The 26263-nt window shown below is 37.1% G+C and overlaps 1 protein-coding gene across 2 annotated transcripts in view; it reads right to left on the bottom strand.

Moving 5' to 3' along the window:
- Positions 1–26263, bottom strand: part of LOC147012126 (uncharacterized) — a 146445-nt gene that overhangs the window by 431 nt on the left and 119751 nt on the right. For both annotated transcript variants that reach the window (XM_085858460.1, XM_085858459.1), the window contains exon 16: positions 1–2924. This exon is cut by the window's left edge. In XM_085858460.1, coding sequence (XP_085714586.1) covers positions 1648–2924 — 1277 coding nt within the window. In that variant the 3' untranslated portion in view covers positions 1–1647. The remainder of the gene's footprint in view (positions 2925–26263) is intronic.

The following is a 26263-nucleotide window of genomic DNA, read 5'->3' as shown; positions in this document are numbered from 1 at the left end:
AGACCAGACTCAAAGTCATCATCCACAAGAACTTTCCAGATTTCGTGCAGTGACACGTTGCGACACTGTCAGTCAATTATGTGGTCTCAGAAAAAAAGAAAAAAAAATCTGCTTGGAAAGTCTTTCAGAAACATTCTATTTTGTTGGATGTCATAGTCTGATTTGGTACCTTCAATGACAAAACCACGCAAGAAGTTGAGGAACTTTTCTGCAGATTATACACCTCAAAAAAAGAGAAGAAAAAAAGACAAATTAATCAATGATGTCCTCTTCGTGGTCTTCCTGAAAGACACCAAGGAACTTGTACAGTTGCCACCAAAACAGCTTCCCTTGCAATAACATATCAAGCATGCACACCATCAAAGCAACTGTTTCGTAATCATCAACTGTGTCACCCATTTCAGGTGTCTCGTACTCATAAACTATTGGGTACTCGTTCAAAATGGTTCTTCGCTCCATCATGGGTGGTCACTTTTACTGGTTATACATTCCTCCATCTCTTGATGGATGACCCAATTTCCAATATACATCTTGAACTTACTCAATGCCCTTTCAGAAGCCATTGTGAAACTGTGAGATGTTGATATGTGTGAAGAAGCTGTGATTGACTGACTGGTGTTGGTGATCTGGAATCTGTCACAATCCATACAATACAGATGGGGATTTTGACCAAAAGAACTCAACATTTTACTTGAGCTGCAAAGTCTAGATGTCAGTTTCACAGTATTTGATATAGTTCTGGGTGTATTTTGTATCTTCTTCGTAAACATATCATTGAGGAAAAGATTTATGATTTGTCTTTGTCATTCTCATGAATAAACATCTTCATCAGATCACTTTTTCTCTTCTCAAATTGAGAATATTTAATTCGTAACCTTGATGTTTATTGTGTCTTTTTAAAAGACCCAAGAACATCAAATTTACGCCTCCAGCTGAAATACGTTTGGAGACATTACGTCTTCAACAAATCGGACTCGTGTGGTCCCGGCCGCTGAATGAATTGAACTCAGCGGCTGTTTTGATTGTGCTACGATTACCCAACAAGGAGTTCAAATCAAGTGTCATCCACCTGGAATGTGTTCAGTATGGGTCATATTTACTTGATGGAATGGGTGACACTTGCAGACATTTCATCCTCCTGAATGTGAAAATTCAAAATGTTGCCACTAGTCTGTATAGTTAGGCTAACCCAATCTGGCATGATGTAAAATCATGAAGACCTGGGATGCAAACATAACACAGATTCAAAATTTTAATCCTAAGTTAAGATGTCTGCAGTAAAATGTCAGTAAGTGCTTCTTCAATAACAGTGAGGATAGGAGATCTAACTGCATGGAACTCACTGAGCCAATCACCTGCCATCACCGACTTCACCATCCCATTGATCAAAACCTCTTTACATGAGAGACTACTTGGAAAAGGCCTCAGATGTAAACTTGAATTAATTACTTCCTTCCTTACAAATACAAACTCTAAAACCAGAAATGCCAAGTGATATGCTCGACATTAAAATGCAGCATTTAAATTACTTGTCACTGTGAAAGAGTTTAAAAAAAAAAAAACGATTTGGGATCTGTTCACTTTCTCTCAAAAATATTTGTACATCTCAACTCCATTCCATAACAACTTCTATTTTTCCAAAATAATTTAAAGGCTAGACTCTGGTACTGTGTTTTTCCTCCTCCCTGGCCATCCTGGGCCGATGGATGTCCGTCGATCTTTCTCCCTTTGTAGTCCTCCTCGGATCGATTCGTGCTTTACTCGTTCCACACTCTCCGAATTACAAGCAGTCTTTCCAAGGGTCATCTGCCGTTGCCTCAAATCTTGCTTTGTACTGCCCCCTTTCCCTTTGTCAACAACCAAACCTTTTCCTGCATCGCCAGCAGGCAACCTTGTACGCCGAGGGCCTGGCTGTGGTGTTTCTTTGCGTCCTGATGGTGTGCGGCTGGCAGTTTGTGGTGTCGTGCGAGACTCTGACACTCGTTTTGAATCTCGCCAAAGTGACTTGATGAGTGTTAATCGTCCACCATCACTGCGCTTTGTTCCTGACTCTTCTTTTACAGGTTTGTTTGCAGATTCTACTGGCTTTGACCCATTACTGCCAGTGGAAGACTGAGGCTGCTTGTCACGTGATTCCATCCATTTCCCTAGTTGACGTGGTGCAACGAAACTGCTTTGCTTCTTGGTGGAAGCACGTGGTTCTGGTTTAGGACGAGCAGTGCTCCCTGCTACAGGTTTTTTCATTGTTTTGTCGACTTGAGAACGCTGTGATGGAGTTGGTAGAGTTCTCTTTTGGGTTAGCTGGGCCTCCTTCACACGTGGAAGTGTTGAAGAGGTGTGTGGCTCAGTTTTTGTGCAAGAACGGCGAGGTGCTGCGACTGGTGTGGCTGAAGATGAACGGATGTTAGGCTGTGGGGCATGGCTGATTCTTGATGAGCGGATATCAGTCCCAGCAGCAGAGGCTGGTCGCTTAGTCCGGGCAGTTGAGCTACGAGGAGGGATGGCATCCTCAGAACTAGTGGATGACCGGCCACGTGTATCAGTAGTGGTACGCCAGCCCCGTCTTGGCATCACTTTGCTATCTGCCCCACTTCCCACTGTGGTTCCTCCACCAGAGCACCCTCGTGCCTCTTTGCCTGCCCTTATCCGTGAGGTTGCCCGTGGTTCTGTCACCCTATCCTTTTGCTCTCTGTGTTTAGGAGTTGACACAGCTGTTACAGTGGGAGACCGTGTTTCTGAAGCTCTGCTCTGTGGTCTGACTGCAGCAGTAGGTTCTTTGGATTGTCTGGGGCATGGGATCGGTGTAATTGAACCATTGGTGCTGGCAGCACCAACTGACAGCTGGTTACTCGGGGCAAGAAGATTGGTGGGAATTTCTTCCGCATTCTGCACACCACGGACGAAGGGACGTGATGCAAAACCTCCTGGAGGATATGGGGTGAAAGTAACAAGAACAAGTATCAATCTCCATCCATAATTCTAATGGGAGAAGGTCGAACGATAAATCAACAATTACTGTGCTTCTGAGATGTTAACCCCAAACGTACATTATCATCTGGACATATACATGGATGTAAAAGTTCCTTTATTATTGTTTTCACATGTCATTGCATCCATTGCTGCTGCTGTTTGAAGGGACTGCACTCACGATTAACTAGGGCATCAGAACAAGGATGGTGCTTATACAAGTGAGCTGCGTTATCAAAGCTTTGCTTCAGCTGGATCAGTTAGTTTTGATAACGACAAAAGGATTGTGTTGGCAGGGCAACATACCAATGGCAACTCCACAAACAAATAATAGGAGTAGTGTCACCATTTTGAAATACTGTAGTTTTAATTTTTTTGTTGTTGTTGTTGTAAATATAATCTAGGGACATGAAGAAGTGAGGTGACCAAGGGTAAAAAGACAATATACTGAGATTGAGGCTACATTTGGACACAATAATAGAGATCAAATGAACATGAAAAGGAGGTGTAGTGGGGGAAGAGAGAGAGAGAGAGAGAGAGAGAGAGAGAGAGAGAGAGAGAGAGAGAGAGAGAGAGAGAGAGAGAGAGAGAGAGAGAGAGAGACAGAGACAGAGACAGAGACAGAGACAGAGACAGAGACAGAGACAGAGACAGAGACAGAGACAGAGACAGAGACAGAGACAGAGACAGAGACAGAGACAGAGAGAGAGAGAGAGAGAGAGAGAGAGAGAGAGAGAGAGAGAGAGGAAACGGTAACCAACAAGTAAGGTTTGGTTAGGTAAGGTTTTTTATTTTATTACTACCATCACAGGGGAAGAGTCGAGGCCAAAAACCAACAGGGGCCCCCCTGAGTGAAAAAGCAAGGAAAGAATATGAGAAAATCTAGAATGGGGGTGCTGCAGATTATTGGCCCACAGTAAAATAAAGAGGGGTTATGGGCTTCAGGGAATTTTGCAGACAAATAAGGAGCATTCCAGATGACATGAACAGTGCAAACCAGTGGCCTCGGAAGGGCCTCCCATAATATTGTGCCTTATATGCAGCTCCAGTCGTGAACTGGCAGAGAAGGGGACCCAAGATTATGCGGAAAATGATGAGGCAGCCTCCTGGGGAACTACACCCTGGTTTGGGTCTCTAGCTTTCTGGCGGCAAGCCTGTGAAAACACCAACTCCAATGGTACCCTCCAACATGCATGGGAAGAATCAGGAACGCAACCCATAAAGCATAAAGGACATTAAAATACCCCCCCACCCACCCACCCACCCCAATCTGGGCAGCCTTCCCCAAGAGCTTGCAACAGAATGAATGTTTCACTGAAGGCTCCGAAGGGACAGGTGGTGGTACAGCCCCAGGCAGCTGTGAGCAACCTGCCCTTAAAGGTTAATGAGATTAGGAAAACAAAAATTAAATAAAAAATAAATAAGCAGTCATAGACTGGTACTTACGAAATCGTCGACTTGACCTCTGACCTTGTCGGCATTTTGGCGCGCACGCACGAAATTATATTTTGAAAATAAATGCCGACGTTTACATTTCGGGTTTTGAAACTTTTGCACCTTCGGCGGAAAATGTATAAATATACTAGGGTGTAGTGTTCTCGGGTCAGGAGGGATTTTTGGCCAACTTTGAAGTCACGTGACGCGAAAATGAAAGTGAATATCGAAAATCCGGCCTGACTAAATTTAGATATTGTCCCAAAGATTCATATGCCACAATCAAATTCAAGATAACTTAAGAAATGTAGGAGGAGATAGATTTTGAAAATCGTCATTTTGCAACTACATGAAGCAGTTTTCGCAAAATTCAGTCACGTGACGTGTACATATTCGAAGATATCGGTATTCTTTTGAATGGACATGAAAGACAAGGTCAGCTGCTATGCAATGACACCATTCACTAACTTTTACCATGCCCAGTAGAGAATATATAGCCTCCTGAAGGTAGGGCAGTTTTGTAAACTTTAAAGTCACGTGACGCGAAAACGAAAGCGAAATTCGAAAATCCGTCCTGACCAAATTTAGATATTGTCCCATACATTCATATGCCACAATCAAATTCAAGATCACTTGAGAAATGTAGGAGATAGATTTTGAAAATCGTCATTTTCGCATTTTTTGCCAACTTTGAAGTCACGTGACACGAAAACAAAAGCGAATATCGAAAATCCAGCCTGACAAAATTTAGATATTGTCCCATAGATTCATATGCTACAATCAAATTCAAGATCGCTTGAGAAATGGCGGAGATAGAATTTGAAAATCGTCATTTTCGCAACTTCAAAGGCCTCGTGACCTTGACCTTTGGTGACCTTGAAAGTCATACCATCGTGTACGTCTCATCGACCTCTATCAGGATCACTAATGACCAGATCTCCCGCTTCAACTTCATTGTGAACGGACGGACGGACGGACGGACGGACGGATCGAAGGACATCGACACCCATATTATTAGGTCATGCTCGAAGAGATGACCTAATGATGGAAGCAACGGATATGTGTGTACTTAATACATGTTTTAATAAAAGGCCAGGACATCTGGGAACATACATGAATGGAGAATCGAAGAGTCAGATTGACATATAATATAAAATATTTTATTCTTTATACAGTAACACCTTGCTTAACGGTACCCCATAGAATGCCGATTCATTAAAGAGCTTTTTTGTCCTGGAGAAAAGTTTTACTACTTTTTAAATATATGTTAAAAGAAAATCCATAACACGCAGCACTCCGCGAGTAAACGCACCCACCGCCATTGTTTGTACCATATGCACATGCACTGAATCAATCAGTGCTGTTTACTCTGCTTTCATTTTTCAGCAGTATGAGCCTCCCACCTCGTCTCTCGCCGCTGCCACATACGAGTAGGAGCAGAGTATGAGTGGTGGGAATTATTCTTTTTTTAATTGATGTTTGTATACATTTTACATTTTTGTTGCTACCGTACTTCACTGATCTTAATGTAATAAAAAAAAAAATTATGATGTTTTTTACCGATGTTTTACCATCTGTATTATTAGCGCTATTACCATTAAAGGCCCGGTCACACCTTGACGTTTTAGCCAGCGATGGAAACGTATTAAAATGTATCTAAAACGCTGGCTTACGTTGAACTTTTGATGTTTTTTTTTAAAGATTCGGACGTATTCATAGTGACTTGGTCTTATGTATAATGCATTGGTAACGGACACAGAACGTTTCGTTGTGTTATAGATAACTTGTACCAACGAATGCTGAACCTGTTGTCGGCCTACACAACCGATGCCCAACGATAGTCTAACTTAGGCATAGCGCGTAGCACGCATCGCCGACGATGTCGTGACGTAGCCTATTAAAAGGCTGACGCACAACGATTCGAATCATAACTGCCGTAGAAATGGAAGTGTCAACATCGCGGTCACACCTTGGCGATCTTGCCAGCGTATGCCGACCTAAGAAAAATGTGTCTAAAACATTGGGGCACGTCAAATGCGGTATGAGTAAGTTTGGTATACGCGAGTACAACGCTAAAGTACGCTATCATACACCGTAGTAAGTAGAGTACGTCAAGAAATTTTAAACATGTTCAAAATTTTACGACGTACTCGGCGTATGACACACGTTCCGCATGCGATAGGGATAAGTTTTACACACGATATGTGGACGCTTACACACGTCCACAAAGGCTACTTATAAGCTACTCATAAGTCGAAACACGTCGCGGTAATGTCTTTTTTACGTGAAACTTATTTCTAACTTATGTTTGACGTGCTTTGAACCAATTCTTTACATAGTCCCAACACACAGACGTATGTAGACGTATTCCAATGACGTCTTCCGGTCGACAAAAAAAAAATAAATGAACGTGTTTCTAGTTTACAACTGCCATATAAAGACGTGTTCCCAGCGGTTTTGGGAATTGGTATATAAAAATGCTGCTCATAAAAGGGGAACCCAACAGTGTTTTCGAGTCCTTTTTGAGTCGATGTCCATGTCAGCAGTAACAGTATCAGTATCAGTATTAGTATTAGTAGTAGTTTGTTCATGTTGGCAGTAGTAGGTGAGTGTGAGGGGGAGGGTGTGGGTTATGATGGATCGTCCTTGCGTTTAACGATTTAAATGATAAACTCAACGATTTAAATGGCTGCATCTCCACTATTGAAAGTAGATGCTTGCGCTCAACAATTGGATTTTTTTTACACTCAACGACTTTTAAACGGTACCACTCAACTATTTTCATTGTTTACAATGAACGATTTAAATTGCTGTCACTCGCCTTTGTTTTTTGACGCTGGGGTTTGGAAATTTGAAGCGTTTCTTCTGAACGTGTTAAAACGCTCAAACTCGACTATTTTAAAGACGCTGCCGATGGACAATTGGAATCATAGCCAAGCTAGACATCGAAGTGTGAACATCCTCGTCATGCCGAAGAAAAGTTTGAATAATGCTGCAAATAAGTGTCCTGGCCGTGGCCGTGGACGCTGACGCAAGGACGATCCATTATACCGACGTCTTTCAGCCTATGAGTAACTTAAAAGTAACGTCTGTCGATGTGTGGCAACGATCGCGTAACGTGCCAACAACATGTTAATCATAGGTTAGAAATAAGTTTCGGGTACGCTAAACATTACCTCGGCGTGTCTCAACTTATGATTAACTTACAAGTAGCATGTGTTGACGTCTGTCAACGATCGCAGACCGTGCATACAACTTGTGGCCAGCGTAGCGGAACGTGTGAGTCATACGCCGGCATACGTCGTGAAATTTCAAGCATGAAAAAATTTGAGGACAACCAAAAAGTACAACGTTTAAAGCCAATGTACAACGACGTATGGCAGTGTTTTTGAGCGTGCTCTCAATGTTTCCAAAACTTACCCATAACGTATTCAACGTGTGCCAGCGTTTTAGAAAAAAAAATCAAAAATCGGCATACGTTGGCTAAAACGTCAAGGTGTGACCGGGCCTTAACTAAATGAAGCCGTCATATTCCGCTAATACGTAAGAAATGTAAGAAATATCGGTCGGGAATGGATCTCCATATGAACAATGGTGTAATGACCCCTTTTAGCACATTTTTGATTGGTGCACTCTTCTCCAGGAACTCATTCTGAGCGCAAAATGAGGTATCACTGAAATATTTTTATTTTGGGGTTTGTTTGTTTTTTGGGGGAGGGACGAACACAGTTGTAAGGTGAGGAATTAACAAAAAATTTTTGCAAACAGCACATTCAACTTATGACGTGATTTACAGTCATTGCAATCATGACACTTATACAATCACCCATCCATACCTCAGAGGTACCTACCATGCCTGCCAATGTAATGTCCATGTACAAATCCATCCCCAATGCTTATACGTACATATTGGTTCACGAAAAAATATTTTCACGAAAAAAATAAGTGACCACTATATTCGTTATTGTTGTGTGTGTGTGTGTGTGTGTGTGTGTGTGTGTGTGTGTGTGTGTGTGTGTGTGTGTGTGTGTGTGTATCTGTCTGTCTGTCTGTCTGTCTGTCCTGAGCATAGCTCCGTGAGTTTTGATCCAATCCAGATAAAATTTTGGTGGGAGGTTTATATCATGATCTAGTTGTGTTTTCCTGAAAATGGGCGTGGTGCGCCCATTACGGGCGGAGCCACGACCAAAAAAACATGTTTTAGGGGGTAGCCGATTTCAATTTGCATCTTATCCTAGGGGGTTTGTTGAATATGACAGGGGTTTCTGTTTTTGGTTAGCCCAATGGCACCCACATAGCCCCACGGAGCTCGATTTTTCATTTTCGTCCCAAGGTCAAGGTCACAAGGTCACAAACTTAGAAAATTGCAAATTTTGACATAAAAATCCATCTTCTCTGAGGGGTTTGTCGAATCTGGCAGGGGTTTCGGGATTTGGTTAGCCCAATGGCACCTGTATAGTCCCACAGAGCTCGATTTTTCATTTTCGTTCCAAGGTCAAGGCCACAAGGTCACAAACTTAGAAAATTGCGAATTGTGTTTTTAGGGGGTAGCCGATTTCAATTTGCATCTTTTCCTAGGGGGTTTGTCGAATCTGGCAGGGGTTTCGGTATTTGGTTAGCCCAATGGCACCTGCCCCACAGAGCTCAATTTTTCATTTTCGTCCCAAGGTCAAGGTCACAAGGTCACGAACTTAAAAAATTGTGATTTTGACATAAAAATCCATCTTCTCCAAGGGGTTTGTCGAATCTGGCAGGGGTTTCGGTATTTGGTTAGCCCAATGGCACCTGCATAATCCCACAGAGCTCGATTTTTCATTTTAGTCCCAAGGTCAAGGCCACAAGGTCACAAACTTAGAAAATTGCGAATTGTGTTTTTAGGGGGTAGCCAATTTCAATTTGCATCTTCTCCTAGGGGGTTTGTCGAATCTGGCAGGGGTTTCGGTATTTGGTTAGCCCAATGGCACCTGCCCCACAGAGCTCGATTTTTCATTTTCGTCCCAAGGTCAAGGTCACAAGGTCACTAACTTAAAAAATTGTGATTTTGACATAAAAATCCATCTTATCTTCTCCGAGGGGTTTGTCGAATCTGGCAGGGGTTTCGGTATTTGGTTAGCCCAATGGCACCTGCCCCACAGAGCTCAATTTTTCATTTTCGTCCCAAGGTCAAGGTCACAAGGTCACGAACTTAAAAAATTGTGATTTTGACATAAAAATCCATCTTCTCCAAGGGGTTTGTCGAATCTGGCAGGGGTTTCGGTATTTGGTTAGCCCAATGGCACCTGCATAATCCCACAGAGCTCGATTTTTCATTTTAGTCCCAAGGTCAAGGTCACAAGGTCACAAACTTAGAAAATTGCAAATTTTGACATAAAAATCCATCTTCTCTGAGGGGTTTGTCGAATCTGGCAGGGGTTTCGGGATTTGGTTAGCCCAATGGCACCTGTATAGTCCCACAGAGCTCGATTTTTCATTTTCGTTCCAAGGTCAAGGCCACAAGGTCACAAACTTAGAAAATTGCGAATTGTGTTTTTAGGGGGTAGCCGATTTCAATTTGCATCTTTTCCTAGGGGGTTTGTCGAATCTGGCAGGGGTTTCGGTATTTGGTTAGCCCAATGGCACCTGCCCCACAGAGCTCAATTTTTCATTTTCGTCCCAAGGTCAAGGTCACAAGGTCACGAACTTAAAAAATTGTGATTTTGACATAAAAATCCATCTTCTCCAAGGGGTTTGTCGAATCTGGCAGGGGTTTCGGTATTTGGTTAGCCCAATGGCACCTGCATAATCCCACAGAGCTCGATTTTTCATTTTAGTCCCAAGGTCAAGGCCACAAGGTCACAAACTTAGAAAATTGCGAATTGTGTTTTTAGGGGGTAGCCAATTTCAATTTGCATCTTCTCCTAGGGGGTTTGTCGAATCTGGCAGGGGTTTCGGTATTTGGTTAGCCCAATGGCACCTGAGTAGGGAAAGAATACTGGTTCTGGCTCACTTTTCCCCATGTAAATGAATGGGGGATTTTCAGCCATGAAATTTTTCTTTTTTTTCCCCTAAAAAATAAATCCCCTTTTTAGCCCAAGGTATATTTATTTGTCTCCCCTTTTAACCTGGAGCCTGGTGTTGGCTTAGTGGTTAGGGTGGCGGCTTGGGATCCCAGGGTCCTGAGTTCAAATCCCGTTGGCTGCTGAATTAACACCAGGGGGTTGACTCAGCCTGCCATCCTTCCGAGGTCGGCGAAATGAGTGCCAGTGTACTGGTCCCGGTGTATGCCCCGGTTAGAATAGGTGTACCGTATCCCTGTGTGTCGTAAGAGGCGACCAGGGTTGGTGTCAGGAAGGGCATCCGGCCATAAAACATTGCCTCAAGAAAAAGCCAAACCCCTGCACAGCAGGGAAAAATGACTGTAAAAACGGTCATTTTTTATTTCCCCTTTTAACCTAGGGGCTCTCTATTCAAATAGCCCATACAACAAGATAAAGATTTGTTAAAGGTGATTCTAAAGAAATATCTGAAACGCCTAAGCCCCGGGACACTCTTTATCAAATAACCAATGCATATTGTTTAGCTCACTCATTGAACCTATAAACATTTGTTCATTCTCAAATTCCTTCAATAGTTTAATTTTCTTTGCACAATAATCCCCATCTAAAATATTGAAAAACAAAACATTTGAATCTTTATATTTTTTAAGATACCCCTTTTGTGCCATTACGAAATGATAAACTTCTCTTAATGATCTCATCTGACCACCTCCTGAGTTGCAAATCATTTTTGTACATAAACCATGCCAGAAAAAAGTTTTGTTTCAAATGTTTTCAGTTCATGCCGTGAAAATGAGGAAGTGTTTTTTGACACGGCCGTGCTGTGTGAATGAGGAAGTGGTTTTGGACTGTCATGCTGTGAAAAAATAGGAACTATTCTGTGAGACAAGGTCTCGTGTTTATATTTTATCTCAGAACACGAACTGAAAACATTTGAATCAAAACTTTTATGGCGTGGTTTATGTCCAAAAACGATTTGCAACTCGGGCGGTGGCCAGATGAGATCATTAAGAGAAGCTTGTCATTTCCTGTGCCCACACCCAATGATTAAGCAATTTCCTCATCGTTGCTTTATAAGCGGTTCGCCAGACAAAGTTTCTGCCAGACGGGATTTCATTTTTACAACTGAGGCATGGACGATATTTCTTCCGATGAAGCCAACAGCCCACTACAGAGTTGGTAAGTTTGTGTATGCTTTTCTCTTTGAACGATGAAGCAAATGATTATTAATTAAATCATGATAATTCTGATATATATATATTTTTTCCCTGACAGGGCATTGGAAGAAATTGAGTTCACATATCACGACGTGGTTCATGAAATTAATACTCTTATTGAAGAGATCAATGATTTTAGAAGAGAATTGAAAGACATTTTCAATGAGTGGCATGAAGTCTTATCACGTCCTCTCATCTCGAAGGAATTAAACCAATGGTGAGACACGTGTGTGTGCCTCTCTCTCTGTCTGTCTTTCTACCTACCTCTCTCTGCTCTTATTGAAGAGGCCAATGATTTATAATGACTGGTCTCTGATCTCGAATGAATTAAACCAATGGTGAGGCACGTGTGTGTGTGTGTCTATGTGTGTGTGTATGTGTGTGTGTGCGTGTGTGTGTGTGTGTGTGTTGCTTTCCCTGTCTGTCTCTTCATCTATACCCTTGACTTATTTTTTTTTTTCAGCACTATCGCACAACATCAGCTGTTGAAGCAATCTTGTACAACACATGATTTTCTGGAGGTAAATATTTCTGAATTATTATTAATATCACTCGTACAACACATGATTTTCTGGAGGTAAATATTTCTGAATTATTATTAATATCACTCTCTCTTTAGAATGTCGCCTTATGTTGGTTGCATCATTAGTTTGGACGTGGTTTTGTCAGTACACTGGAATTCATTTTATTGACCTTGAAAGGATGACAGGCTCCTGGTGTGTTAATTCAGTGGTCAACGAGGCTTATTCATATTACCATGTAATTATCTTTATAGAACCTAATTATTATCCACTTTTTGTTTCAAAACAGAATATGGTGTCTGAGTTTCGAAATCACAAGGCATCTGAAGAAGATTGCTGGGAAAGATTGTACATTCTCGCAAATGAATATTTAATATTTTCAATATTAATAAATTATATTTGTTTTGTTTACAATTACTTGATTCTGAATTACAAGAAAAGAATAAAAGAGATGTAAAGGGGGGGGAGGGGGGGGAGGGGGGTAGGTGCGCTCCCCCAATGACCCATCACCCCCTCATCCCATCCCTCCCCTCCCCATGTGTGTGTGTGGGGAAGGGTGGGGGTGGGATGAGGGAGGTGGTGGGTCAAAGGTGGGGGCGCACAGGGGGATGAGGGGGTGGGGCTTGTGTGGGCGGGGCTTGTGTGGGCGGGGCTTCGGTGGGGGCTTGTGTGGGTGGGGTGTGTGTGGGAGGGGCTTGTGTGGGCGGGGTGTGTGTGGGTGGGGCTTGTGTGGGTGGGGCTTGTGTGGGCGGGGGTTTATGTGGGTGGAGCTTGTGTGGGAGGGGTTTATGTGTGTGGAGTTTTTGTGTGGAGCTTGTGTAGGCAGGGCTTATGTGGGAGGGGTTTATGTGGGCAGGGTTTATATGGGCAGGGGTTTATGTGGGTGGAGCTTGTGTGGGAGGGGTGAATGTGGATGAGGCTTATGTGGATAAATGGATGGGTGGAGAGATGGGGGATGGGTGGATGAGTGGAGCTTGTGTGGATGGGTGGATAATTTTTTAATTAAATAAACATGTTGTGTGTGTGGGGAACTAATTAACTAATCACTAATTATGTGAATATGATGAATATGGGTGGAGCTTGTGTGGGGTTTGTGTGTGTGGAGCTTGTGTGGAGTTTTTGTGTGGAGGTTGTGTGGAGCTTGTGTGGGGTTTGTGTGGGCGGGGCTTCGGTGGGAGGGGCGTGTGTGGGCGGAGTCAAAAAGGGGCGGAGTCAAAAATTTCAATTTATTGGAGCTTGTGGGGGGGTGTGTGGTGGGGTTTGTGTGGGATTTGTGTGGGCGGGGCTTGTGTGGGCGGGGGCTTGTGTGGGTGGAGCCAAAAAGGGGCGGAGTCAAAAAATTTCAATTTATCTTTGTCTTTTGTAATTCCTGTGAATAAAATGAACCTAAAATCTCTTCCCCTTCCAAATCATATATCTTATAAGTCCAAGGAACCGTATCTATTACATCAACAATTTTAAAAAGCTCGTTGGTCCATCTTTTCGTATAACCTTTTTCAAAATGAGATTTCCACCTATATATTCTTACGATATCACCAACTTTGAACTTAGGTTTTCTGACATTAATCTCTTTTTCATATTTTAATTTTGTAAATGTTTCTGATGGCTTCATATTTGTTGACGTGTGAATCGTGTCATTGTACTTATCCACAATATCTTGAATAAAAGATGACCATTGTTGTGAACCGAGTTGTGTGAATTTTTTATATAGTCTCTCTTTTAAGGTACGATTAAAACGTTCAACAACAACTGCCTTCCCTTCATTAAAGGTACTGTATAATGTAATACTGTTATTTTTTAGAAAATTCATAAATGTCTTGTTATAAAACTCCCTACCCTCATCAGTCCACAATTTTTTAGGTTTTCTCTTACTTTTATTAAATATCTGTTGGAAGGCTAACATAAGAGTATTACCTGTTTTGTTTTTTAATGGTACAACCCACGCATATCTACTCCTCAAATCAATAACGGTTAAAGCATACTTGTACCCCTTATCATTATTGAGTTCAATCAAATCAGCAGACCAGATATAATCTACTTCCTTGGAATAAACTTTCCTTCTCTGAAACTTTGTGAATATTGGTTTATGTAATTCATCAGCTAATTGCTCTTCAGTCTTAATGGCATCATTAGAGCCTATAAGTTTTTTGAATTTCCAAGTCCAAGTTTCAATTTAGCACTGATCATCTTCTTCACAATGAACCGATCAACTTTTTCTCTCAAGGTTGGATTTTGTATCAGAGACAAATTATACAACATTTGTCTATCGGCTTCATGCTTTTCTTCCAACGTTGTGGTATTCCCATAATCAATATCGTGTCTCATGCACACTTCATCAACTCTATTGATAGGCTTACTCCAGGATTTAGGATTGTCTGCCTCATCTAATCTTTTATCCAAGTTTGTGCCTGGGCCACAGAAAGAATACCCTGGAAGATGTAATTCCCCTGGTATTCCAGTAGTTGTAAATTTACTTCCTGATAAAAACTTTTGGATATCTCCTCCTAGTTTGTGTTGGGAGATAAATTGATTTTTTTTTTGAACCACACACCGAACATATACCTTTTTGTATAACCCTGTTATTTTTACTTTTAATATATGAAATATTTTTAGTATTAGTTTTCTTTTTACATTTGAGACAATAACTCATTTATTTATGAGAAAAATTCCTGCAGAGTGCAAAAACCTTTTTAGTTTCCAACATGCACATTTGAATCTTGATTTTTAAAACATAAAGAATCCTTAGAAATGCCTTCACTCTCTCCTCCATTTATTTAAGAAAAAAAAAAATGAAAAACTTGAATTAAAATCCATATCTTGTCGATGCCAATAGTCTTGCCGAAAGTATTGCAAATAGACTTGTCAATTCTTTCTTTTCCTCCTCGGTGGGTTGAGTTATTTTCTGTAATACCCTTAATCTTTTTTTAATCTCACTGGTTTCCATATTTTGATATTTATTTTGTCTCGCTCTTTCCTCCCTCTCCTCCTTCTCTCTCTTCTCTTTTTCCTCCTTCTCTTTCTTCTCCCTCTCCTCCCTCTCCTTCTCTTTCTTCTCCCTCTCCTCCCTCTCTCTCTTCTCTCTCTCCTCCCTCTCTCTCTTCTCTCTTTCCTCCCTCTCTCTCTTCTCCCTCTCCTCCTTCTCTCTCTTCTCTTTTTCCTCCTTCTCTTTCTTCTCCCTCTTCTCCTTTTCCTCCTCTTCCCTCTCTTCTTCAACTCCTTCCTCATCCCTTACTATCCTTGAATCGCTTACACCCCATAGAATATTATACATATATTCATCAGGATTTCTTGTTATTCCTGTATCCAAAATAATTTTTTACAACAGGAAACCAATAAAATTTCTTTTGAATTTCTAAAAGAGCCTTACCTTTTCTTAACTTTATAATTTTTTCATTATTTAACATTCTAATTAAATCTAAAGTTGTCGGTTTATCAACATCAGCATAATGCCAATCTTTTATTGAAAATACCTCATTCTTATGTTGTAGAACATATTTATTAAAATACCGAATACCCTTTTCTTGAAGGTATGCTTGGACACAGAAATGATAATTTTCTTGAAGCCTTCTTGCTGTCATTTATGTATTAGAAATATATGTTAGAATAATATTATGGCACGAAACACCTCCCCATCTTCCCATAGTTAAATCATTTTGTATTTCCTTACTTATTATATATAATCCTGTTTTTTCTGTTTTCATGAGATAAACAAGGGCAAAACCATTATTATATTTACCCTTATTAAATTCTTTTATTTGTTGTTTACTAATCGTAGCCCCACAAAACTCATTCTCGATACCAAGTGGATAATATTCTTCCTTACGAGACTGATTTAATTGTTCCAGGTCTTCGAGGTTAATTTTAAATGACCAATTATACCCTAAGTCATTCATATCATATCCCCATTGTTCTATTCTCATACAAACGATACGCCCTTCTTTATAAAAATTTATTTTAATTCGAACTGTGAATTCTGTATGACCTGGAGATAATATCAACACTTCTGTATCTTTGGAATACACAGCCGTTTTATTTAAGGATATATATTGTGATAAATCGCTTAATCTCACCAAGTCATTCGCGTCAGTCGGGCTTGGATAATTTTTTAATTTATAAGCATTTTTCATGTTAATATTTTTGGTTATATTATATTTATGTCGTTCAGCCTGTGCCTTTGTGTAATAATTTGATAAATCAATATCCAGTTCTTGAGATAAACCAAAGATAGAACCATCTTTACCAACATAAGTCATTTATATTAGATTAAAAATAATATCATAAAATTTTTTATTTTTGTTGAGTTGAAATAACACATATAGGCATAATTGGCCACAACACTTGGAATTTAATTCTTGGACTTGAAATGTTTGATAAACACCATTCTGTAAGAATTTTATGACTTCAACAGGTGGTGGAAGACCAAAACTATCAAAATAATATTTGTCTTGACTATTAAAAATACAAACCCAATGAGAACCGTTCCCATTATTATCTTCTAAGTTCATAATAATATTCTTTGTATGTTTCGGCACATTTGTTAATTCATCTCTCATACAAATAACCACATTATGAATTTTTAATTTCTTACAATATTTGACAAGTTGTAAATTTGATGTTGTATTCTTTCCAAATTTTTTCAACCACTCATCAATGCTCATTTATTTATTAGAAAGATATAATCCATTACCTCTTTTCGTTAATTTTACACCTGCTTGTGCTATAGAAGAAAGCATATCTCCAACTAACAATCTCGCTTTATCAGGCAGACCTTCAAGTTTTTCAGCAAAATCTACAATTACACCACTTCCACTAATTTGTTTCTCCAACTCTTTGTTATGTCTTTCCAATTCTTTTTGAGCCTGGAGTTGAGCCTTCCTTTCGTTGGCAGTTTTCACCGCTGTTGAAATACCACCCGTCAATGCTCCAACCGCACTTAAACCAGCAAATAAAGGAATTAGAAATGGGAGAAATCCTCCACTCGTCTCTCTTATTGAATATTTTTTCAACATTGGTTTTGTCATTTTAATTTTAAGTGAGCCAGTGTCATTCAAGATTTTAACCTGTTCTCTTGTGAGAAAAACATCAATTCTTACTGCTCCTTTTCTCTGAATTGTATTAACGTTAATCGTACAAGGCTTTTGATTTTGAACACAAGATGATAGTTTATGAAGATTGATTTGATTAACATATACCCCAGTTGGTACTTTGCCACTCATTTATTTAACAAAAAATTATGTGAGACTAATCATCACACCATTATCTGTATTAATCTGCAATTCTGTTTCTTCCAAAAGCAAACAATATGTATCAACTTCTTCACTCTCTCCTCTTTCAATGTATAGGGAAGTATCCACTCGATTAGACTTTATAGTTTCCTTTTGAGCGCTCAGGTCAAACGCATAGATTGTATACAAACTTTTAAATGCTGTCATATCCAAAATAGGTTCTTTATTTCCATTACTTTCACACACCTTTTGGTAAGACTTGTATGCTTCAGCAAAATCATTTTTTCCCAATTAATTTCCAATCTATCTCGTGGGTAAAATGTTCCATCTAGAGAAACGCGAAGTTGTTTCACCTTAGCATTATCACTCAATGCATTATTCTTATCAGTCGCAGTATCACCATCTGGCTTTTTAAAAATGATCCACAGATATCGTGGCTTTCCTTCCAGAACACCCAAATTCCACGTGTAAGTTGTTTGATTGAGTTTAACGTGTTGACATCTTCTTTTGAGGTATGATACACTGAGTGGTTTCTTTGAGTTAAGTCTTCGATTCAACATCTCTTCTGTTTTAAGATTAGGAGTATATTCACTGATATACCAACTCATTTCCTCAATTACAAATTTATTCTGATCACCAAAAGCACTACCAACACCAAAAAGCAATCGATTTTCATTATCATTCCTTTGTAGTTGAAATCTAATTTTAAGGCCATACAGAACTTTATCATGATCACAAAATCCAAATATACCTTTAAGAGGAACTGCCACAGTAAAACTATTTTCTGCTTTTGTATCATCATTATACATTCCTTTCCTTTGAGTATACCCAGGGTCTGTGTTTGTTCCCGTTGACATATCAGGAATAAAACCTTCGACAGACCCCTTTCCCATTCTATCACTGAATGTATAGAGTGTAAATTTTATCATTTCAGATACAGCAGAGACATAATCAACCGCTTCAACTTCTTGTGTTCCAATATACAAACGCACACTATCAAACATTTTCCAGAAGAAATCATTTACAAGTGTAGCGTTTGTGTTATTCCCAGCCTTAGTGAATTTAAATTTACACAACAAGAAACTTTCGGAGAGATTCAAATAGGTTTGTTGATTATTTATTTCAAAACTTTTTGTACCATTCGTATTCCAGTCTGTTCCAGTTATTGCATTTACCTTGAAGTAATCTTCTTTTTTAGTGGAGTTTGAGATAATAATAGTATCATCCAAATCATAGATACTATCAATTGCTTCCATACTTGTATTTATTTAGGAAAAAAAGATGTTAAAACTTTTGAAACCCTGATCCAAGTATTTGAATTATTTTCTGTCGTTCTTGGGGGACAACTGAGTTTTGCCTTTCTTAATTTCTTTTATTGCTTGTAATTTATGAGATTCCTTCTGAGCATCTTTTATACTCTTTACGGCACCTGCTACATTTCCCACAGCAGAAGCAGTTGAACCAATTAGATCTTTATGTTTAAGAATAGTTGAACCAATACCCATGAGAGTATCAATTATCCCATCTCCTCTAAATTGATGTCCAACACCCCTTTGTCTCTTAGGTTTATAGTATCCTCTACCAAGATACATACCTTCACCCTTGTAGTATGGGGAAAGGAACATCCCATCCCCTGTAATTATTTTATATTTTCCCAACTCGTGTTTCCTCAAAATAACCATCGTATTTATTTATTGGAAAACTTCACGTAGGTGAATTCTGATGGATATAACTTCTCCATTAAAAGAAATCACACGATTATCTTGGTCGGTTATCCTAAAATTTACTCTGTGTATGGTTTTTCCTGACACAGGTAGATAAACCAAATTTTTGGGTTCCATATTGAATTTATAACCAATTGGGGTTGAGTATGCGCTGAATGAAAATATTGTATTTGTTTTTTTCCCATCATTATAAGCACCATCAATCAAATCACAGTGAATTAACACCGAATTTATTCCTGAGGATATTTGAATGACATTATCACTGTAAAACGTCCCATTAGTTTCAATCTTTTTGAGGAGAAACCCAATAACTCTCTAAATGAATTATCAATTGTGAAATCAACCTTGTAGTTATTTTTAACTTTAATCGTTGATTTTGAAGTATGTTTTTGAATGTTTATAACAATATTTTTTGGTTCATCACCCTGTTCTTTCATAAGACGAGCAATTTCGGAAGATATTTGAGAAATCTCATATGCTCCGGGTGAGACTGTTATCGTTTTGTATCCACTTCCTGGATTATAACTAAACTTGTCATTTTTCTCGGTTATATTAAATAAGGTATTATAAGTTTCCATGGACAATAAAGATGCCTCATATTCTTTTGTTGTGTCAAGTTGTAGTGGGTATGGGAATGAAGATGTGTGGTCGCTTGTTGTGAAATTGAAACTAAGGATTGTGCTTCTCATCTTATTTAATATGAGATAAAATGTCTTTATATTGATATTTATTAATTATTTTCATGTTCATCAACTGGTCTAAAATGGCTGATGCTTCATTAAAACAATTGTTATTTCCAGCCTTCTTACTGCCTAACAACAATAACAGTCTATTAACTAATTGCGATGGGTCATTTGGAAGAAAACTAACACCTGAACCAAGGATACTTAAAGCCTGAATAATGTGTTTCTCCTTCTCATTCTTCCTACTTTTACCAGAAAGAATAACCTTATAATTTAGAGTGTTCAGCAGATCAATATATACTCTATCATCATTATTTTCCATATCCAATGGTTTATCAATATACTTTGATTCATCCCTCACAGTTGAACCTTGTCTTCCATCTTTTGTGAGAAGAAACATTAATCTTGGAGTTAGTTTAACAGGGGGTTGAGCAGAACCCAAGAACCTTAATTCATCATTAAATATCAATACCTTTTCTTGAACAAGATGAAATATTGCTGATTGTTCTGTTGGAATGAGTCCTGCTTTGGTTTTTGAATCCGCTGAATATTCATTGTTTTGAAGAGCATTCACAATATAATCAGGGGGTCGATTAATCTCTTCCAGTTGTTGAAATAAACCTTCATCATCATATTCTAATTCTCCTAAATGCTCTAATTCTTCCTCCGTCATTTGACTGAAATCTTTTAACATTTGAAGTTTTTTAGGAGTATATTCTACCGTGGGAAATGTGGAAACATCTTTCATTTTTCCTTGGGAAGTTTTTAAAAGTGGTTTAAAAAATTTCTCTTGTTTTCTTTCAAATGCTTCTTCGCCCGTTAGTTTCTGTCTGCGTTTCTTCTTTATGTCTTCCTGCTGTTTTACAACTTTTGAAACCAACTCTTGATGTTCCCTAAATCTTCTTGCTCTTTCTTTTGCATCCATTTATTTATTGAAAAATATCATTTAATATCTCATCTTGTTTCACAACAATATATTTATATTTTTCAGTCGTGTGTTTCATGTAATCCCCAAATTCCTTTTTACTACATAATGTAGAACAATTGTCTCTCCAAAAATTGTTTATATCTATTGAATTTAACTTGAATAAAATAAAAGTATTAGCATTGTTTCTGATGGAACGACGAGGAAGCTGAAAGTACGATTGACTAAGATAAATACAATTACAAGAAGAATGTCTCCCTCTTGTGTAGTAGCTGTCCATTACCGTTTGGTTTCTCTCATTAACACAATCATCAAAGATAACGAGGTTCTTTTTGGATTTATCCAAATCTTGGGGAGACGGTATATCATCCGTATTATCACTCAGAATACAAGTTATCGGTTTTGATTTCTTTTTACATCTCTGTGTATCACAAAATAGTTGTATTATATCTTCAATGTTAAAATCATTTAGGTTTTTTGAAGTTTAAATAAACCGATTATATCTTCTTTTTGAAGACCAGCATTAAAACCTTGTGAGAGTAGTTGATACTCTGGTTGAAAACTCGACTTTGTGAAAATTATTAAATTATCATAATCTAAAAAGTTGGGAGTGAGGAGCATCTTTAAAAGTAAGCAGGTTTTTCCACATCCACTTGAACCAACTATGAGGCATCTTAATGAATTTGGGAGATTTTTATGGTTGTCAAATTTTATCTTATTTTCCCAAATAGGTAAAAAATCATTCATTTATATATTTGGAAAACAGGTTATTTAATTTATTCTTGGCTTTTTTCGAAATTCTATATTTTATCCTAAGTTCAGGTTTAATTTCAAGATAATCCATTATTTTATTTATGCAATATCTTGTGTTGATATTTCCCTGAAAATCACATCCATGAATAAGATATAACAACAATCCTTTGAACATTTCTCTAATACGTTCAGTTTCTTCCCTTGTAAGGAAAGGTGTGTTCTCACCCTCGTTCTTTACATTCATTTCTCGAATCAATCTTGTAAAGTAATTCATTTTTGGTGTAAATCTAAAAGAATTATTTTCCTTTTTATATTTTTGATTATCATTAATTAGAAGATAATCACAGAATATACATTGTTTATAGGCTTTTGACTCTGTGTTTAATCCCCGTCTTTCACACGCAGGACAATTCTCAAATTTGTCATATGGAGAATCATGGAATTCAAGAGGCTCAAAATCGAGTAAACTATTCATATTTATAAAGTAAAACTTTACTTAAACTGAAATTCATCTTCGATATCATCTTCGATACTTTCAGAATCATCTATACTTTCATAACTATCATTTGAACACAAACTCTCGGTGTCATAACTATCGTTTGAATGCAAACTCTCGGTATCATAATCACTCTCATAATCTTCAAAATCTTCAGTTGAATATTGGCTCATTTAATTAGTAGAAAAAACATTACCATCGATATCGATATACATTTTTTCATTAACAGATTCAACTGCTACATTTTTTATATTAAAGGTAATTTTAAAATGATCCTTAACTACAATTGAACGAAATGTCATTTCACCTGATATATTAACATCCTTTATTTCATCAGGATTTATATCTTTAGGGTTGTTGAAAAAAATACAAATTTCTCCTTGCATATTACAGATGGTCTTATCTTTTCTTTCTAAAGCTTCATCCATAAGGTTTTTATTTTTTGATACCTTTTCTTGTTTCATTGCTTTTTCTAGTTTTGAATATATTGCCAGAAGGAGAGGAGAAACTTTTGTTAGAGATACCTTAATTGATGTTCTTCCAGGTATACTAAAAGCCCTTCCACTGAAGTAAATTGAAGAACTCATCATATCCACCATAATTGTTTTTATCCAATAGTTGTTATATTTATCTTTGTTCAATTTTACATCCTTGACATATTTCTCAGCATCTTTAACAAATGAAGAGATTGATTGAAACTTGTCTTTTGTGTCTTGAAACATTGTATTTATTAAGTGAAAAAGTTGGAGGATAAAATGGTTTTAAGCACAGATTCACCTGTAAAATAAACGAAATTTTCATCAAGAAAATTTTAGTTTAAGCACAGATTCACCTGTAAAATAAACGAAATTTTCATCAAGAAAATTTTAGTTTAAGCACAGATTCACCTGTAAAATAAACGAAATTTTCACCAAGAAAATTTTAGTTTAAGCACAGATTCACCTGTAAAATAAACGAAATTTTCATCAAGAAAATTTTAGTTTAAGCACAGATTCACCTGTAAAATAAACGAAATTTTCATCAAGAAATTTTTAGTTTAAGCAAAGTTTTATTATATAAATATGGTGAATACAACATACTGCGATGTTTGTAATCACGAATATAAACATTATAGAAAACACCTCCGAACCAACAAACACACATTTAATCTATTTCACAAAATATCCCCTCTTGAGTTGGAAAGAAAACATTGTGATACCTGCTCAAAGGATGTTTTGAAGAGTAGTTATAATAGGCATCTTCAATCACAAAAACACAAGAAAAATGAGTTTAAAGTAAAGGGAGACTATTATATTGAAAACACTGATGGGGCATTTAAAGGGCATATAAAAATAAGGATTTTTCAATTTGGAGAACCCGGTCCATCATCAATAATTGAATCAATTGAAATAGTGAAACCTGATGTTGAAAAATTTATTAAAAAAACATTAAAAGAAATGAAAACTTTAAAGTTTTATATGGGAGTGAAAATGAATATGAAAAGACAAGATGAAGAACAAACTCCTTATATGAGGACAGATCTTCATTTTATAACATCATTTCAAGATTTTTTGAATAGTGGGGTTTATGAAGAACTATCAAGACAAGAGGAGGATGTTGATAATACAGTGGTAGGAAGTGGATTCAATATTAAAAAAATCATCTTTTTAGATGTACACATTCTAAAAATCAAACCCTCTTAAAGCTTCTTCTTATATTGAATTACCAAAAGAAATAAAACGAAAGAAGGCAGTTGTTAATATTAAGAATAATGATAATAAATGTTTTCTCTGGTCTGTTCTTGCTCACTTACATCCACCAAAATGTAATTCAGAAAGAGTAAAACAATATATGAAATATGAGAATACCTTGGACATTAAAGATTTTAATTTCCCAATGCCACTAACAGATATTCCTAAATTTGAGAAAAAGAATAATCTTTCTATTAATGTATATGGATTAACGGATACAAACAAAGTTCAAATATTAAAAATTTCAAACAACTATAAAAATGAAGAAACACACATTGATCTTTTATATTTTAGTGTTGGAAATAATTCACATTACACATACATCAATAATTTATCAAGATTAATCTCTTCTCAGGTATTCAGAACAGCAAACAAAATATATCCTTGTAAGCGATGTCTTAATTCATTTCATACAAAAGAACGATTAGAACAACATTCAAAATATTGTAGTAATCATAAATCAGCTGTAATTACAATGCCTAAACCTGGTGAAAAGATTTCTTTTGAAGATTATAATAAATCTATCATGCACCCATTTGTGATATACGCTGATTTTGAATGTATCCTTAAAAAGATAAATACTGCTTCTCCTAATCCAAAAGAACCATATACAAATAAATATCAAAAACATATTCCTTGTGGTTTCTGTTATTATATCAAATCATCTGTTGGAGAAAAGTATAATAAACTTGAACAGTATAGTGGAAAAAATGCTTCACAAGAGTTTGTAAAACGATTAGAAAAGGATTGTATAAGACTAAGTAAATTAATGAAAGAAACAAATGAACCGATGAAATTAACCATAGAAGAAAAATTAGAATTTAGAAAGAACAATATCTGTCATATTTGTGAGGAGGAAATTGAGGAGTCTAAAGTTAGGGATCATTGTCATCTTACTGGTAAATATAGAGGTCCCGCTCATTCCTGTTGTAATCTTAATTATAAATTACCTTCTTTTATTCCAGTCTTTCTTCACAACAGCGCCAACTATGACACACATCTATTTATAAATGAACTTTCAAAAACACCAGGGAATATTTCTGCCATAACAAACACAAGTCAAAAGTATATTTCATTTACAAAAATGATATTCACAAAACCTATAACTCGTATAAGGTTTCTTGATTCTTACAAGTTTATGGGAACACCACTAGCCAACCTCGCATCAAATCTAAGCTCCACGGGCTCTTTTCCAAATCTTAGTTCATTCTTTCCAAAAGAGGAAATTCTAACTAAAGAGGAAATTCAGATTAAAGAGAGAATTCAAAGTAAAGAGGAAATTCTAATTAATGAGGAAATGAATGAAGAAATTCTTACTGAAGATGAAATTCTAATTATACAGAAAATTCGAACAAAGAATGAAATTCTAACTAAAGAGGAAATTCTGATTATAGATGAAATTCTGATTAAAGAGGGAATTCTAACTAGAGAGGAAATTGAAACAAGGAATGAAATTCAAAGTAAAGAGAAAATTCTTACAAGTAAGGGAATTTATCCTTATGGTTATATGGATTCATTTATGAGATTTAAAGAAACACAACTTCCTTCAAAAGAAAGTTTCTATAATAACCTTTATGAAGAAGAGATAAGTGATAAGGAATATAAACACGCACAAGAAATTTGGAAATTATTTAAGATAAAGAACCTTGGAGAATATCATGATTTGTATCTAAAAACAGATGTTTTATTGTTAGCTGATGTGTTTGAAGCTTTTAGATCACTCTGTCATAATAAAAATTGTTATGGATTAGATCCTGCCCACTATTTCACAGCTCCTGGTTTAGCTTGGAGTGCAATGTTGAAAATGACAAAACAAGATATAGATTTAGTCAGTGATGTAGATATGCTTTTGATGATTGAGAAGTCTAAGAGAGGTGGAATATCACAAGTATGTTCAAAAAGATATGCTAAAGCAAATAATAAATATCTTCCAAATTATGAGAGTGAAAAAGATAGTAATTATTTGATGTACTTTGATGCTAATAATTTGTATGGATGGGCAATGTCTCAATCTCTGCCTTATGGTAAATTAGAGTGGGTGGAAGAAAAGGATTATGAAAAGGCTTTGATGAATATTGTTATTTCTTCTCAAGAGAAATTGAATGGCAAAGAAGAAGGTTATTATTTTGAAGTTGATTTGAAGTACCCGAGTGATCTTCATAATAAGCATAAAGACCTTCCTTTTGCATGTGAGAAAGAAACCCCAAAGAAAGAATGGTTCAGTGATTATCATAAAAGTTTTAATATTAAAGGCAAATCAACAGAAAAGTTATTAACAACATTCTATGATAAAGAGGGATATGTTTTGCATCAAAGGAACTTGAGACAATATTTATCTGCTGGGTTGAGAGTAGCTAAAATTCATAGAGTTTTAAAATTTAAACAAAGTCCTTGGATGAAAAAGTATATTAAATTCAATACAGATATGAGAACAAATACAAAAGTAAAAATTGAAGGAGAATTCTATAAATTGATGAATAATGCTGTCTTTGGAAAGACAATGGAGAATGTTAGAAACAGGCAAAACATTAGATTTGCAACATCTTGGAAAGA

Source organism: Eptatretus burgeri, chromosome 15 (genome assembly GCF_056783735.1).
Source record: "Eptatretus burgeri isolate ZD-2024b chromosome 15, Ebu_testis_v1, whole genome shotgun sequence".
Classification (NCBI taxonomy): Eukaryota; Metazoa; Chordata; class Myxini; order Myxiniformes; family Myxinidae; genus Eptatretus; species Eptatretus burgeri.
The sequence above is the reverse complement of the archived record's forward strand: the minus strand, read 5'-3'. Positions and strand labels throughout refer to the sequence as shown.